Raw genomic sequence first — 17,678 nt, forward strand, 5'->3', positions numbered from 1 at the left:
ATCTCAATCCTTCATGATGGTGTTCTCACTTTCGGGATGACTGAAGTTGAGGAGTGATTGGAAATTGATCCTAAATGAATTTGATTTCACGGTTGGGCTAACAGCATGAATTTTGTTTTAATTGTAGCTAAAATGCAATCTCTGTAAATAAGGGTCAGAGGGCGCCATCAAGCCTTAGGACTTACTTGCTTAAATGTTTTGGTACTTAAACTCAGAAATTTTGTTTTGTTCTTTTGTGTGTTTAATATAGTTACTAAACAGGTAAATAAAAGGCCTAGTGCAGATGTCAGTGAGTGGCTCTCCTACAGAGGCAGTGAGTTCCCATGCTTCCCTGATTTGGGTTCGTCTTCTCATTATCAAGTGTGAAGATAATAGGGGACACTTTTATTTTATTTATGAGAAGCTTTTGTCATTTTAACCCTTCAAAGATGGAATTTAGAGGTGGATTTGAACTTATTTTTGTTCCTTTACATTTCTGCACTATTTCAATGTGGTCTTCAGGCTCCCTGGGATTTTCTCGGGTGGGTGTTTAATCCGACGTCCTCCGCTTACGGACTTTGCCGCCACCTCTGACTTCTCCCTTTAGAATCCAAGGAGCCTTCTGTTCCCATGTGTAGAATCACAGCTTTGGAATTTTCACTTGGGAATTCTAAGTAGCTATTATCTAGTTTCCTGTTATGTGATTATTATAATGATACACTAGTTAGGCATTACTTTAAAAGATATAGAAATTCCCAGAAGGCCAGAAAGCCTAATTAAAAAAAAATAAAAACCTTTTGGATTAAAGAAGGCATGTGCTGAGAAAAGCCCTAGATGGTTCAACTTCAAATGATGTAAAAAAACTAAGATCTTTTTTTTTGGCTTCTGGCCTTAATTTTTTGTGTGTGAGATTTTTTTCCCTTATGGTTCATTAACTTTTATCTTTGTGAAAGAACATTTTATCTGCTTACTCAGGTTGGTGAGAGGAAACCTGGTAATCCTAAGGAAAACATATTAAATTTTTCTGTATTAGCAGTGCCACGTATATTAACCAGGTGGTTGCCTTACTGAGACCGCGATTTTATCAGGCTTTATAACCTGAGCTGGGGTGGGTCCCTTCAAGATATGGATAACACAGCTTGAAGAAAATTACTGGGGAGGACCAGAAATAGCATAAATTCAGAATGCAAAAGCATCTTACTCCAAGTCAGCATGCTGCAACATGGCCTGGAATGAAGTGCTCAGCTCTGAACACACATGCAAAAATTCCATATGTCTTATTAGTTTCTCTTGAACGCAGACAGCTGTTTGGGTTGCCTGACACTGAACTAATCACAGTGACAACGCAGGGCATATAGGATAAATCAAGACAACAGAGGCTTCAAAGATTTAGAAGTAAGAAGCTCTCCTTGATTGCCTCTGATAAGTACTATAGTCCCGAAGTGGCTTGGGAAATGTCCAGAACCAGAGATGCAAAGTAACCTCATTTGCTGGGATTACTATAACTGACCATACATATTACTATAACTTTGACAAATACTTTTAATGTGCAGTAGTTTACACTTCACAAGAACATGTAGCGTTCCATACAAAGCATCAGAATATCAATTAGATTGCACACAGCTGGTATCTAGCCTACTGGATTGTCTTCTCTTTTTCTGCTAAGTGGCTTCTTTTCTCCTCCTTCCCTTCAATCCGCAGGCCCCCTACGTGCTGAGAAATGAGGCTCTCCACATTAGCAGAGGAGAGAGGGGAACCATCACCACCCAGCTGCTTGACATCCGAGATGATGACAATCCACAGGATGTGGTGGTGGAAGTGCTGGATCCTCCACTTCATGGCCAATTACTTCAAACACTTCAGTCCCCTGCAACCCCTGTCCATCAGTTCCGGCTGGATGGGCTCTCCAGGGGCCTTCTCCACTATGCTCATGATGGCCTGGAGAGCACATCCGATGTTGCGGTCTTGCAGGCCAGTGATGGACACTCCTTCCAAAATATTCTATTTCACGTGAAGATCGTGCCCAAGGTAGGTGTCATTCCCAGAGCTACGATTTCCTTATTTCTAGATGTGAAGTTTTGTTGATGCCATTATTTTTCAGTTTCATAAAGATATGGGTTGGTTATTCAAATATTTATTGAGCACCTGTTATGGAGATACTTAGTGCATTCAGAGATTAAGAGAACACATTACCCCGTCCCAGGGAGAATATATATTTTGGTAGGAGCACCTTTGATCTAAAAGACCTGGTCCCATGTTCTCTATAGAAGGTAAGCTTTTGAATCTTAATGTTGACTTGCTCCCATAAAAAATGCCTCATTGGCCACAGATCCTTTATCTCCTGCCCAAGCATGATCATAAGAATCAGATGCACCCCTGTTGCTTTCTGCCCTTTTAAAACAGCTTATGCAATATGTGAAGCTCATAGTCCAGTTATCACAATGGATCAAAAAGGATGCACTCAGCATTCTGTTAGCCCAGCATTCTGAAGTAGGATGAAGGAACTTTTTTTTCAGTAATCATAGAAATTGTTGGCCTGTGGGGTAGAAGCAGTGTTTCTTAGCCTGGGTCATTCCCATGCCGTCTTTGTAAGTTACTGCCGTATCTGCAAGCACCTGCCCTGTTAGTTACTTAATATTGTTCTTTGAATGAACTTCCTTTTTTACTTTGGCCTCATCCTAATAAACACTACTTATGAAAGCATGGGCTCAATGTAGAAACATACTTTTTCTATAATATTAAAATTAATATAAAACAATTTTATAGGATTTCTTCCATGTACTACATAAAATGTGCTTGGGCATTACTGATGGGAGGCTATCACATTTGGAGAAATACTGGGCTAAATTACAGAGATCTATTGAAAAATATTTTCAAACCATTTATCCCTCGATTTCATTCACAGTTCTTTTCTCTCTTAGAGCAAAAATGGTTCTTTCCCATGGTGTTAGACAGAAAGACATAAATTTTTTGAAAACTTTTCAGACCAAATACCATTGCCTAATAATGTCATTAATGATCAGCTAGAGAGATTGATTTGCTAAGGACAGATTAGAAGTCACTTGTCACTTGCCCACCAGTGATCACTCAAAGTTTGTGATTGGTCCTCGTTATGGTGAACACCTGGATCTCAGGCAGTTTGCCTGGCTGATTTCTGGGGCTCTTGTCTCTTCATTTTTAGCTGCTGAAAACAGCGACGGTGAGAGAGATGGGAGTGAAGGCTGATCATGAGGCAGAGTTGGCAGATCACCAGCTTGTTGCTAATCCTAATTATCATCCTTTTGCAAATACCCTGGGAAATGAGGTTTAAGTTCTGAAGAGATGAAGTCTAGACAGACACAGAAAGTTTTCTTTTCTTTCTTTTTGGTTTCTTTTCCAAGATTGTTATAGGACTTCAATGTAACCCTGCCTTCCTAGTTGTGGTTTCAATCTCCGTGTTTGGAGCTCAGTTCGATGTATTGCCGCACAATTGTTCTGTGTGGTGTGTCCCAAGGTTGAGGGGTATTTCTAAGGTTTTCACTGCTTTGACTACCAAAACAAAATGAAGAAAAATAGGGTTTTAATTTACAGTTACGGCATAAGCACATAACTTGAGAGTTCTTGTGGTGTGTATAAGTTGGTAGTCACATTGACATTTATGGCGTCTATCCCTCCTGCCATTTCTTCATCCTCTATCATGTCAATGTCATGATAGAGGATGTCAATGTCACATTGACATTTATGGTGTCTATCCCTCCTGCCATTTCTTCATCCTCTATCATGCTGTGCTTACCTGTCTATCAGATGAACTAATGGTTTCTAAGCCAATGAAACCAGTGACCAGAGCCCCAGCATCCATCAGGATGTACTACTAATAAATTTGACCCCGTAATATTGGTAATATTTGCAATATTTTGTGAATACATACTATATGTTTTTAAGGAAGTCAGAGTACTTTTTCTTCTATTCATTCTACTGATCTTTACAATATCTTATTAAAGAATATTAGAAAAGAACATATATGGCCTTATTTCTTTTAAAAGAAATTCTATGGGTGGTGGATGTTTTTGTTTGTTTTGTTTTTTAAACTTTATTGGGCACTAATGCCTGATGTGAATTATTTGTCTTCAAAATAGTTTAAGGATATGTGTGCAATTATTATTATTGTTATTTTAAATATATTTTATTGATTATGCCATTACGGTTGTCCTATTTCCCCCACTTCATTCTCCTCCACCCTGCACACTGCTCTCCCACCATTCCCCCCCTTTAGTTTATGTCCATGTTTCACAAGTTCTTTAGATTCTATATTTCCCATAGTATTCTTGCCCTCCCCCCTATTTTCTACCTACCATCTATGCTACTTATTCTCTGTACCTTCTCCCCCCTTCTCCTCCTCCCACTTCCCTGTTGCTAACCCTCCATGTGATCTCCATTTCTATGTTTCTACTCCCGATCTAGCTGTCCTCTTAGTTTGCTTTTGTTTTAGGTGTGGTTGTTAATAACTGAGTTTGCTGTCCTTTCACTGTTCATATTTTTTATCTTCTTTTTCTTAGATAAGTCCCTTTAACATTTCATAAAATAAGGGCTTGGTGATGATGAACTCCTTGAATTTGATCTTATCTGAGAAGTGCTTTATCTGCCCTTCCATTCTAAATGAATGCTTTGCTGGATAAAGCAATCTTGGCTGTAGGTCTTTGGAATTCATGACTTGGAATACTTCTTTCCAGCCCCTTCTTGCCTGGAAGGTCTCATTTGAGAAATCAGCTGACAGTCTGATGGGAACTCCTTTGTAGGTGACTGTCCCCTTATCTCTTGCTGCTTCTAGGATTCTCTCCTTCATTTTAATCGTGGCTCATGTAATTATGATGTGCCTTGGCATGTTCCTTTTTGGGTCCAACTTCTTTAGGACTCTCTGAGCTTCCTGGATTTCCTGGAAGTCTATTTCCTTTGCCAGACTGGGGAAGTTCTCCTTTATTATTTGTTCAAATAAGTTTTCCACTCGTGGCTGTTTCTTTTCCCCTTCTGGTACCCCTATAATTCGGANTTCCATCCATGATGTTGCAAAGGGTAGTAGTTCCTTCTTCCTTTCTGCAGCATAGAATTCCATTGTGTAAATGTACCATAGTTTTTTGATCCAGTCATTTACCGATGGGCATCTAGGCTGCTTCCAACTCTTGGCTATCGTAAATTGTGCTGCTATGAACATCGGGGTGCATAGGTTCTTTTGGATTGGTGTTTCAGGGTTCTTAGGATATACTCCCAAGAGTGGAATTGCTGGGTCAAAAGGTACGTTCATTTTTAGTTTTCTTAGAAAATTCCATACTGTTTTCCATAGTGGTTGTACCAGTCTGCAATCCCACCAACAGTGAACTAGAGTCCCCTTTTCCCCACAACCTCTCCAGCACTTGTTGTTTGTTTATTTGTTTATGATGGCCATTCTGACTGGTGTGAGGTGGTATCTCATTGTGGTTTTAATTTGCGTCTCTCTGATAGCTAGTGATATCGAGCATCTTTTCATGTGTCTCTGGGTCCTCTGTAGGTCCTCCTTGGCGAATTGTCTGTTCAAGTCCTTTGCCCATTTTTTAGTTGGGTTGCTCGTCTTCTTTGAGTGGAGTCGAGTGAGTTCTTTGCATATTTTGGGGATTAAACCTTTGTCTGAGGTATCATTGGCAAATATGTTTTCCCAAACAGTTGCTTCTCTTTTTATCTTGATACTGTTTTCCTTAGCCATGGGCCCCGAATAGCAGCCGCAATTTTGAGAAAGAAGAACAAAGTAGGAGGGATCACAATGCCTGATATCAAACTATATTACAAGGCCACTGTAATCAAAACAGCCTGGTACTGGCATAAAAACAGGCACATAGACCAATGGAATAGAACAGAGAGCCCAGAAATAAACCCAACTCTCTACAGTCAATTAATATTTGACAAAGGGGGCAATAACATAAAATGGAGTAAAGATAGCCTCTTCAACAAATGGTGTTGGGAGAACTGGACAGCTACATGCAAAAAAATGAAACTCGAGCACCAACTTACACCATACACCAAAATAAATTCAAGGTGGATAAAAGACTTAAATATAAGCCATGAAACCATTAAAGCCCTAGAGGAGAGCATTGGCAGGAAAATCTCAGATATTCCACGCAGCAATATTTTTACTGATACATCCCCTAGAGCAACGGACATAAAGGAAAGAATGAACAAATGGGATCTTATCAAAATTACAATTATTATTTCTTATTTTCCAAAAGAAAAAACTAAAAAATTGAGGTTTGAGAACATCTAAAGGGTTTAAAACACTTATTTTTCACAAAGGTGTTTAGTGCTGGACTTGGTATCTCCGTTCATGTGATTCTGGCTCCTCACACTTAACTTCATGGCTCTTTTCATTCTAGTCCATACTTCCCAATATTTTGGTAGTATATGTTCTTATCCCCATAATGGACAGAATGGAGACAGTAACTTAGTCATTTTTTCAATGTCCAATTCAAGCAGTCTAAGGGAATCTGTTCATAATCATAAGTACTGGAGCCCAAGAAGAAAAAAAATGCCTCAACTATTAATGGCTTTCAGTAGCTGTATAGTCAGACATGATTTATTTCATCCTGAGAGCTGTGCTTGAATACGGGCATCCAAGTCCTTATCCTGAGGCTACCTGGGTGTCAAATTTAGAGTAAGGCCAGTTACTGGCCGATGTCTAGCTGGTGTTTTAAATGGAATAGTGAGAAGTTTAGGTCTAATTCCTAGTGAATGGATGTACAAATTAATGCCAAGGTTGTTCAACAGAAAAGTTAACCTGGTAACATAGATGGAAAGGGAAGGAAGGGTAGAAAAAAAGCTTTGTGAGAGCAGAAACTATTTCAGTCTTGCTCTCTTGAACCAGGCACATCGTAGGAGTTTAGTACATTTTTGCGGGATGGATAGATGGATGGATAGATGCAGCAGCTTGAGTGAAGCTGGTGCCCACGTCCTGCCTTTCAATGGATCCCTTGTGTCAGAGGAGAAGTCTTCAGAGCAACTCTGCCAATGCTGGCATGGCCCATCCGGGACTGAGGGCAGGTGCTGTCAGTTCCCCTCTTTTTCCCCAGGTCTGCATCACTTCCCCCAAACATGCTCTTATCCTTGGCCTGGCAGGGAGTAACCTTGACTGTCACCCTCCAGGCTTGTACTGAGTGGCTGAGGAGAAAATAGACCCAGGACTGATGTTGAAACATGTTCTGTTGAAGGGAGGAGGCAAAAGAAATCAGAAAGATTAAGAAGTAATAAAGAATGCTCTGCTGAACAGGCTTTCATTAATTGGGTGGATTACCAAACCCAAGCCTGCTAGAGATGCAATTGTAAAGCAGTTTGGCATTTAATAAAGGCTCAAACTGTGTGCAGGGAAAAGTCAAGCTTATCAGTAGGTTGCTCTCCACTGTGGGGCTTTCAAAGAATTACCTTCTTTTTTATTAATTAAGGCCTCTGGCAATCATGCATCTTTTTCCATGTTGGCCATAAATCTGATGATCTTTCTGACCTCATTTGCTGTTGTTTGAACAGCTATTTTCTGCCCCTGGGTAATGCTTTGATGTTAAAAGCCCCCAAGTGTCATGCTATGAATTGAATGGAAAATTCTATTACTGAGAGTCCTTTCGGGCTATTTGACCTTGGTAAGGCCTGTGTAGCTAAAAGCCCTGCTGTGCTTTCCTTCAATTTTCTTCAAAGATCTCCTCTCATTGGTTGTTTTGCAGGGACACAGTTTGATAACAGTTTGAGAATTATAAATATCAAAGGCACCAAAAAAGTTTATTTTTCTGAGTGAGAGTCTATCTCATAAGTCAACAAATCCTCATTACATATTAGGGTTTTGTGTTTTTTGGAGTTGCTTAAGTTGTTCAATTTAGTTTCTTATAAGATGAGCCACTCAGAGTATACACTCAAAAAATCTATGTTTGATTACAAAAAAATGTTTGTTTGCTTATAAAGCAGTTCAAATCTACATGGAGAAAAGGTTCTATATACTTGATCTGAGGGAGCAAAGCTTCTTCATACACACACTGACAAACACAAAAATAGTCCAATTATCTTTCCATCGTTCTTCACCTTGGTGAATATCATCAAAGTTTCACCTTATATGCACCACCCCACATGACCCTTCTCTAAAATCCACAATTTTCTACAAGATTAACTTTTAAAAGCTATGGTATAAATGATCCTTTGCAAATTAGGCTATATTTATAGTATAAATAAAATGCTAGCATTGACATCAACATAGACTATATCCAATTATATTAATTTTCTATTGAATTAAGTTTAATTTTTTTATCTTAAATATTTTGGCCTGGGGTTGGGTACCACTGTCATTTCAGCTCATCATTTTATCTCAAACTTTGATTTGGAAGTGGGGAGGTTTTCATTGTATTTGTGGGATTTTTTTACTTCAAATGATAGAGACTTGAGCCCTTTTGGGTTACAACGTGAATATTTTTATTTATAATACAATATTTAGTGGCTAAACTTAATTTGAACATTTCTGTGTGCCCACTGTCCTGTGAAATGTGTAAGAAGAACTTTTTAATTCAAAGCACTGTTTTAATTATGCCCCATAATCTCTCGTTAGGATTTCATTGCCCTGTAATGTGGTACCCTGAAGGATGTATAAAACATCACTAGGCAGATTAGTTAACTGATATTAAGGCTAATTTCTTGAGTTTACAGAGATATATGTGCCATAGTGCAGAAGAGGAAAAAAGTACAAGGAGATAAATTGCAAAATGTCAGACCCATTGGGGAAACTAAGCTAAAATTTTTGGCTTTTGGGCTTTCTGTCTATAGGAAAGATGGTGTATAGCTTTTATTTATCTCTTGTTAGATCTTCCCTGCACCATCTCCCAAAAGAAAACAACTGAGAAAAAAACCATCTTCATCATGATGAGCAGAAAGAATTACCCTACTTTTCCTTAGGCAGGTGTCTGTTTTTTCTTATGTACTGTAAACAGATAATCAAGAAACAGAGGAATGTGGGTTGCCTGTAATAAGCATAAATACTGTAAATGCCTGTCTGTGGAGTTTTGGGAGAGTCATTCTGGACCACCATGATCTTCATTCTGGGCCGTGCACCTCACACTTCAGCACGACTGCGCGGCTCATGGGGACCTTATTAAAGTGCCCGTGGCCATGCATCAAGCTAAAAAGCTGTGCAGCAAAGGAAACAAAAGTCTGAAAAATGAAAAGGCAACCTGTGAGTGGGAAAAAGTATTTGAAACCATATATCTGATAAGGGATTGATACCTAAAATATGTAAGGAATTCAAACAACTCAGTAGCAGAAAAGCAACCTGGTTAAAAATAGGCCAGGGACTGCACAGACATTTCTCAGAAGAAGACATGTAATGGGCAACAGGTTTGTAAAAAGGTGCTCAACATCACTAAGCATGAGAGAAATACAAACCAAAGCCACAATGAGATAGTACCTCACCCCTGTTAGAATGGCTGTTATCAGAAAGACAAAAGATAAGAGTTAGTGAGAGTGTGGAGCAAAGGGAACCCTTTATACACTGTAGGTGGGAATGTAAATTGGGGTAGCCATTTTTGGAACATGGTATAGAGGTTTGTTTCTCAAGAATTTAAAAATAGAATTCCATATAACGCAGCAATCCCACTTCTGGGTGTATGTACAATGTAAATGAAATCAGTATCTTGAAGATATATGTGCACACTCATGTGTATTGCAGCATTATTCCCGTAGCCAAGATATGGAAGCAACTTAAGTGTTCTTCAGTGGATAAATAGGTAAAGAAAATGTGGTCTATACATACAACAGGGTGTTGTTCAGCCTTTAAAAAGAAGGAAATTCTACCATTTGTGACAGCATGGGTGAGTCTGGAGGACATTATACTCAGTAAAGTAAGCCATATACTGAAAGATACATATTGCATGATGTCACTTAAATTTCTAATGTGAAAAAGTTAGACTCATAAAAGCGGGGTAGGATGGAGGCCACCAGGGGCTGGCAGTGGGGGAAATGGTGCACCATTGGTCCAAGGCTGCACAGGCTCAGTTATGAGGGATGAGTGAGTTCTGGAGATCGAACATACAGCATGGTAACAGTAATTCATAATAATGTGTTTCATACTTGAAATTGCTAGGAGAGTTGATCGTGTTTTCCCCACACCAAAAAAATCCTAACTGTGGTGAGGTGTTGGATACCTCAGCTTGATTGTGGTGATCATTTCACAGTGTATACATATATGAAACAATCACATTGTACACCTTAAATAGACACAGTTTTTATTAAGTATACTTCAGTAAAGCTGATGAAAAAAATAAAATGCACATTCTAATTCAAAAGGTCTGATTCAAAAGTCTGGGGTAGGGCCTGAGATTCTGAACTTCTAATAAGCTTTCAGATATTGCTGGTCTCTGAACACTGACTCGAAAGGAGTACTGCCTCCTAAAAATGTGCACACACACAGGAATTATAGGGAATTTTGTTGATAAAGTCAAGATAGAAATGTAGTAGGAGCGACAGCTGGGATGTGCATTTGGGTCACAGTGCTTATTTGCTTGGAATACGAAAAGCCACATTGCCTCATTTGTCCAAGATGGTGGTTGTTGGTGTGTGACTGATCCCCGTAACCATAATCAAAGTTGACGAGGCTGCTGCTATTAGAAATATTTCTAGAGATGAAGACACCTAGGTCCAAGTGTATTATGTTTTGGAAAACTCTGCTGGAGCTAATAGGACCTTCCCCCCCAGAATCCTGGTAAATGACATGCCAAGTTCTGGGCACAGTTTGATATTTTTATAAATAATATTCAATATCAATTGTGAAAGGAGAAAACCCTCCAGGATTTTGCTCCTGAACATCAGTCACAATAGAAGTCGCCTTTGCTGCCCTTCTCCGGGGCACCGTTTGACTCAGTTTCCTGGTGACTGGAGAAAAGAGCCATGACCACCTCCTGACAGGGGCGAGTGCTCTCTTGTCAAGTGACCAAAGAGAATATTTGTCGTCTTCTATTCTGAGTATTCCCCTCCTGGGAGTGCTGTTCACTCTGTTCTTTTTGTTAGCATAGTTGAAAGTAAAAACAATAATTTAGAAAACCATCCATGATGAAATGCCATATTTTAAAATATCAGATTTACTGATTTTTAAAGTATGAAAACAAACTGAACACAATCTTCCGCACTAATCCCATTCTGTTGAAAGGGTCAATCGTGAAGCTTTTGGAAGAGGTGTGCACCTGGTGAATCAGAAGTGGCAGCACTGTTTAATGACCTTAGCTTTAGCAATTAAAATGGAGGCCTTCTCCGGAGAGCTAAATGGGCGATTTCTTCCAGTCGGCTATTCCCAACTGTTGTTTCTAAGACTTCGCTTTCGATCCGTCATCCAGGCCTGTCAATTTGGCCTCTGCGATGCTTCTCAAATCTGTTTCTAACTCTCGATTCCCACTGCAATTACTTTCTCATCTTCTCTTACCTGAGCCATTATAAGAACTTGTCAAATGTCTCCCCTGGCTGCAGATTCCCCCAGCTCTTGTCCCTTCCATCTCTCGCAGCCGGGGGCTTTCTACAACCCAGACCTGATCATCCCGTTGCCTTCCCTAAAGACTCACGTTCATTTAACAGTGCCTACAAAGTAAATTGAATCTTTTAGCATAGCTTTTGCCTTCTACTAGGCAATCTTAAGAGGGTGTCACTTTTCTTGTTTTTTTTAAACCTCTTAAAAATTATTATGTATTGGTTTCAGCCTTTGTGGTTAGACAATCTTACACTTTACATCATGTTCCACTCATTATTTCCAGTACCCCAACTGACACTATACATAGTTATCACAATATTATTGACTATATTTCCTGCGTTTACTTATTTCCCTGTGACTATTTTGTAACTACAACTATTTTATAACTACCAGCTTGTGCTTCTTAGTCTTTTCACCTCTTTCATCCAGTGACCCAGACCATGACGCAACACCCCTCTGGCAACCTCCAGTTCAAGAGTGGGTCACTTTTCATTTACCCACTCCCCCTGCGCCTTAAACTTCACTTGCCCAAACACTTGGGTATTTTCTTAAGTACACACTGCATTGTCTCATGTCTTTTCTTAGGCTGAGCCCTCTGCCTGGAATCTGTTTCACCACTTCTCCACTTAGCCCTTTTTTTTCCTGGTCATTAAAGAATGAAATGATACTTCCATAGGAAAGCCTTCCTGAGTATTCCTCCTCCAAAAAGGAAATCGCCTTTTTCCTTTATTCACCCATAGCATTCTGCTCAAGCTTTTTATAGGGCATGACTTGGGATGCATTCTAAGTATTTATGTGTCTGTCTCCCCCACTAGGCTGTGAGTTCTGAAACTGAAGGCCCATTTCAGCCATCGTTATGTACCTTAGCCCTCCAGCAAGAGAGCTAAATGAACAGTTCTTGAATATGGGCGATGGGGAAGATGGCAGGACAGGTAGATGGACAAATAATAGAAAGCAATGAAGAGACTTCATTTTTTTAAATAAAGTTAGTTATTTGCCCATTATAAATTAGAAGAAAAAGCAGGGAAAGTATGTATGTACATATATACATACACATGTATGTATTTACACATACTATACACATATATACAGTGGACCTTTCAACAACATGGGGCTAGGAGTACTGACTGCCTGCACAGTCAAAAATCCACGTATGACTTAGTTCGGCCCTCGGCATGTGGATTCCTGCCGCAGGTTCCCAGCTTTGCAGTTGACCCTTGAACAACACGGTTTGAATGGCACCAGTCAATTGAATGCACAGGTCGTTTGATAAAAATCCATGTATCAGTGGACCCATGTAGTTCAAACCTGTGTTGTTCAAGGACCAGTTATTATTCATAGTGTGGCTCTAAAGCTATGTATGTCTCTTATAGATAATCTGGGACCTGAAAACATGTGTTGTTAGATTATTGGGTAATCTAGGCCCTGGTAACATGTTTTTAAGGACTGATATTTTTTTTTATTTTGCTTGGACCTAATCTTTACTCTTTCCTATTGTAGGACGACAGAGGTCTTCGGCTTACGGCTAACTCAGTCGTGTGGGTCCCAGAAGGGGGGATGCTGCAGCTCACCAACAGCATCTTACAGGCTGAAGCCCCAGGTGCCAGTGCCTCAGAAATCATCTACAAAATTACACAGGACCACCCCCAGTTTGGTAACTCTTTTTTCCTTTGTCATGATGTCATTATTGTATTCAGCAGTCTTATACTTGCTTTTGTATGTCATGCAGCAAGGTTGTGACTCCAACGAACTTGACTTTCTAATATCTCACACATCCCCTTTAAAAACAGAATAGTCAAAACAACTACCACACTGCACACATATTATATACTAGGTATTATGCTAATGTAAACATACTCTATAAAGACTTCAAATTTAAGCTTTAGAACAACTCTATTTTGCAAAAAATATAACTTGCCAAGAGTCACCTACCTAATATATGACAGTTTTATTTCAAAGCTCAGGCCCTCAAACTCCATCTTGCGCCCCTCCCAGAACATCACCAGTCTTCTTGAGCTTTTTTTTTTTAAAGATTTTATTTATTTATTTATCTTCAGAGGGGAAGGAGAGAAGGAGAGAAACATCAATGTATGGTTGCCCTTAGTGTGTCCCCTGCTGGGAGTTGGCCTGCAGGGAACCAGCCTGCAACCCAGGCATGTGCCCTGGCTGGGAATTGAACCACGATCCTCTGATTTGAAGGCCCACGCTCAATCCACTGAGCTACACCGGCCAGGCGCTTTTTTTTTTTTTAAACTTTACACAAAACATTTTTCAATATCCTAATGTTACTTGAACTTCTAGCAAGAGAGTGGAGCATGGCAACCTAAAAAATTCCCCATCATTGTCAACTAGAAATGCTGGATGAAAGATTATAAGAATTGTAAGGGATTTGTAGCTGGCCTTACAAGAATAGAGAGAAATCCTGAGGTGTCAGAGGCAAAGAAGGAACTGAAGCCAGTCTGGCCACGCATTGATGGCGGGGCTCCCCTGGGTCTTGTGAGGGGCCATGTGTGTCTCAGTAACCCAGGGCCTTGGGATTTACTGCCCGGGTAGAGGCAGAAAGTTGTAATTAACATCCCGAATGAAGCCTGGACTCTGGGAAGACTTACCTTCAGGTACAGGAGCAGAATAGAAAACAAAGGCTCACCAACACAGAGGGAACGCAAAGAAGCCTCCGTGTGTGTGTGTGTGTTTTAAAATATTTTATTTATTTATCTTTAGAGGGGAAGGGAAGGAGAAAAGGAGAGAAGTATCAATGTATGGTTGCCTCCCGTAAGTCCCCCGCCGGGAACTGGCCTGCAACCCAGGCATGTGCCCTGACTGGGAATCGAACCTCGATTGTGTGGTTCACAGGCCCGAGCTCAATCCACTGAGCTATGCCAGCCAGGAGCCTCCATGTGTTTTTCATGGCTTAGAGTAAAGTGAAAAAGTCTCCTCAGAATTCAGAACTTCAAGCCTATTTTTCCTACAGATCCAGAGTTAAGTTATACTGTATGCATTGTTTGAGAAGCCCAGGGCTGAACCATTAATATGAAGATTAACCTCAGGTCAATGATACTTCTTGGGTTTCTTATAGAAACTAATAGAATCTGCCATAGTATGTCCTCCCTCAATTCCAGGCCATGCAGGATTCTCACAGATAAAACCACTGAAGATTAGCTCAAAATTTAAAATTACAGAACATGTGAGGAAACAGTCTATAGTACCACAACTAAAACAAGAATATCAAAACCCCAAGGACTTGAAATAAAGGAACAATCCTATAAAAACTATGAAATAAGTATATTTAAAATGATTTAAAGATACAGAAAATAATTGAAACTGGAAGAAAAATTTAAAATACTATACAAATAAAAGAACAGGTAGGTAGATTTTTACAAAGAAATAAATAGCTTACCTGAAAATGAAAATCATACTCGTTAAAAGTGAAAATTTGCTTGGCCTGTTAAATAGTACAGGAATAATCTGTTTTTCTTACAGGTTATCAAATCATTAAAATTATTTTTTTTCTGTAGTGAAGAAAAAATTAATGTTTTTGTAATTTGAAAATAATTCCAGTGGCCCCTGGCTAGGTGGCTCAGTTGCTTGGAGCACGGTCCCATGCATGAAAAGGCTGTGGGTTTAATCGCTGGTCAGAGCATGTATGGGAGGCAACCAGTTGGTATTTCTCTCTCTCTCTCTGCCCACCTCCCTCTCTAAAATCAATAAGCATATCCTCGGGTGACGATTTTAAAAATAATAAGAATAATTCCAATGTCCACAAAAACACAGAAAGCATAGTATAAGCAAGAATGTATATAATTACAAAGCAGTCAGTCTAGCTGGGTTTCATTTACGGTAGTGGTGTGACCATGAAACAGGCAAGTGGACCCACTGAGACATAGGTTTCTTTGAAAGATTAGGCTGGATATCTTTTTAACTTTTTATTTTAAAGTAAGTTTAAACTTATTGAAAAGTTGCAAAAATAATGTAAAGAGCTCTCGAATATCTAGTCCTTTATCTAGTTTCCCCCAATGTTAGCATCTTACATTACCATTGAATAATTGTCAAAACCAGGAAGTTAATATTGGTACAATCCTATTAATTAGCCCACAAACCTTATTCAACTTTGCCTTACTTTCAGCCACCGATTTCTAAGATAGAAAATGTTTAAGAGCTTTTTGGCTCTAAATGTCTTTGATGTGTTTAGTGTATTAAATTCTCTACCTTTATCTTGATTATTAAAAGCCAAAAAATTAGATTTCCCAGTGACAGCCCAATATTCCAATATTCTGTTTAACTTGGTTAAACAGAAAAATGCTGAATTAAATTATTTTTAAGCCATTTTAACTTGATAAATGCTATGACCCTTTCCTACTATAACTTTCTTCATTAACTTCTTCCTATGCACATAATCTTCTTTCTCTGTGTCCAGAGCTCTGTATTGGTAATAAGCAAATCACATTACTCTTAGGCAATTCGAGAGTAGAAAAGCATGGTGGGAAGTAGAAGCCCACTTAACACAAATCTATTTACAGCCGTCTGTCTCAGAGATGAGAGGTGTGGAGCCTCTACCTCATAGCCGCTCCAACTACTATATACTCCCTCGTCACTTTAGAACGCTCTAGTTGGCTTTTCAGCTTTTTGCAAAGACCTGACTATGAAACTGAAGCAAATCTAAGTTGCTTGTGTGGTCTGAGCGTAATGGACCCAAATTCAGCCACTGACAGACTCAGCACTGTCTTCGAAGGTCCATTTAGACAGTGGATTACTACTTGTACCTTTAGCTACTTCGCAAGTTTGAAAGTAAACTTAATGAGATGGTTTTAATGACATATCTTCAGCATTATTTGAAGAAGAATCTGACTTAATCCAGTACACCGACAACTCTAAGTTATACCGCATAGTGTAAGAAAGCCTTAATACAAATTGTTCTGGTCCCAGATGAATCATGGAGACTCTTGAGATCCCAATTCTTAATACCTATTAAATTTTTTCTTGGTTAAAATATAGACTTTACTATAAAGGGAATTTGAAGCAGAGATTATTTTCTGCTTTTTAAACCTGCATCTTAATATGTTTATAGGGTCATTGTAATATAATAAAGGTGGAGGTAAGGTACTACATACAAGCTCTCAAATGTCACTGGGGTGAACTCCACAAAACTCGTATTATTTCCTCCTGTCTACTCATGGGCTTGGCAGAAACTCTCCTTGTATTCAACATACCCAGTGCTGAGCTCTTCATCCTCCCTCCAACCTGCTCACTGCCCCCGCAGTGATGCAACTTGCCTACCCATTACTTAACCTGGTGGTGTCTCTCCAGCTCCCCCGGGCCTCTCGTCCTTCACAGTACGTGGTCTGTTGCTTCCACTTTCTCAGTGCCTCTCCTGTCCATTTCTTTCTTTCCAATCATACTTCTGCCGCCTTAGTTCAGGTCCCCATCTCTCCTCTGGGTTTTACAATAGCCTCATAATTGGTCACACTGTATACATACATGCTTGCTATGATTGTTCTCATTTTTATAGACTAAAACCCAATCTTTTAAACACGACATTCAAGTCTCATAAGCTTTCTATATTCCGATCATGTATGTCTCATGTTCTGCATCAGTTCATGCCATTCACCCACTGAAAGTCTCACAGTGGCTCCCCACTGCTTATGCAGGGGGGGCTGATTGTCGGGGAAGGAAAGATTTTTGCCTATCATTGAATCCCCTTGCCTTGAGGGCCTACCACAGCAGCCAGCACCTCGCAGGTACCCATTGACTATTCACTGGGCTGAAATTAATGGAATTAGCCAATATCCTATGATTCCTGTTAATTTCTATAATACGGCAATGATTTATTTATCTGAAAAAGTAGGTTTATTTTTATTAGGACTCATTAGGGAAATTGTGGTTAGCTTTTACATTATAAAACAGAATAGCTAGGAGCTTGGCATTTGAATTTTCTATCTTTATTCTCCACATTTTCATTGGTGGAGATCTTTTCAAACATTCTGCAACTGTACCCACAGTCCTAAACAGTCCAATTCCTGGAGAAGCATGTTTGTTAGTAGCATCTTAAAAACAAAATTTGAACCAGGGAAGAGACATGTAACAGGACTTGTGACTTAGGTACAATTGAGAAATGATACAAAAAAAAAAAAAACTAGAGTGAATTGATTCTACACAAGATTATATAAAGAAGAGTATTGATGTTTTCCTCTTACTTTAGTATTTCATCCTCATCCAGGAT

The 17,678-nt window shown here is 39.4% G+C and overlaps 1 protein-coding gene across 2 annotated transcripts in view; it reads left to right on the forward strand.

Annotated features, from left to right (window-relative positions):
- FRAS1 (Fraser extracellular matrix complex subunit 1) overlaps positions 1-17,678 on the forward strand; it is a 425,396-nt gene that overhangs the window by 290,083 nt on the left and 117,635 nt on the right. For both annotated transcript variants that reach the window (XM_037051016.1, XM_037051015.1), the window contains exons 29-30: positions 1,681-2,007; positions 12,962-13,115. In XM_037051016.1, the coding sequence (XP_036906911.1) occupies positions 1,681-2,007; positions 12,962-13,115 (481 nt within the window). The remainder of the gene's footprint in view (positions 1-1,680; positions 2,008-12,961; positions 13,116-17,678) is intronic.

The sequence above is a fragment of the Sturnira hondurensis genome, unplaced genomic scaffold (genome assembly GCF_014824575.4).
Source record: "Sturnira hondurensis isolate 20B ecotype Veracruz unplaced genomic scaffold, ASM1482457v3 Scaffold0007036, whole genome shotgun sequence".
NCBI lineage: Eukaryota > Metazoa > Chordata > Mammalia > Chiroptera > Phyllostomidae > Sturnira > Sturnira hondurensis.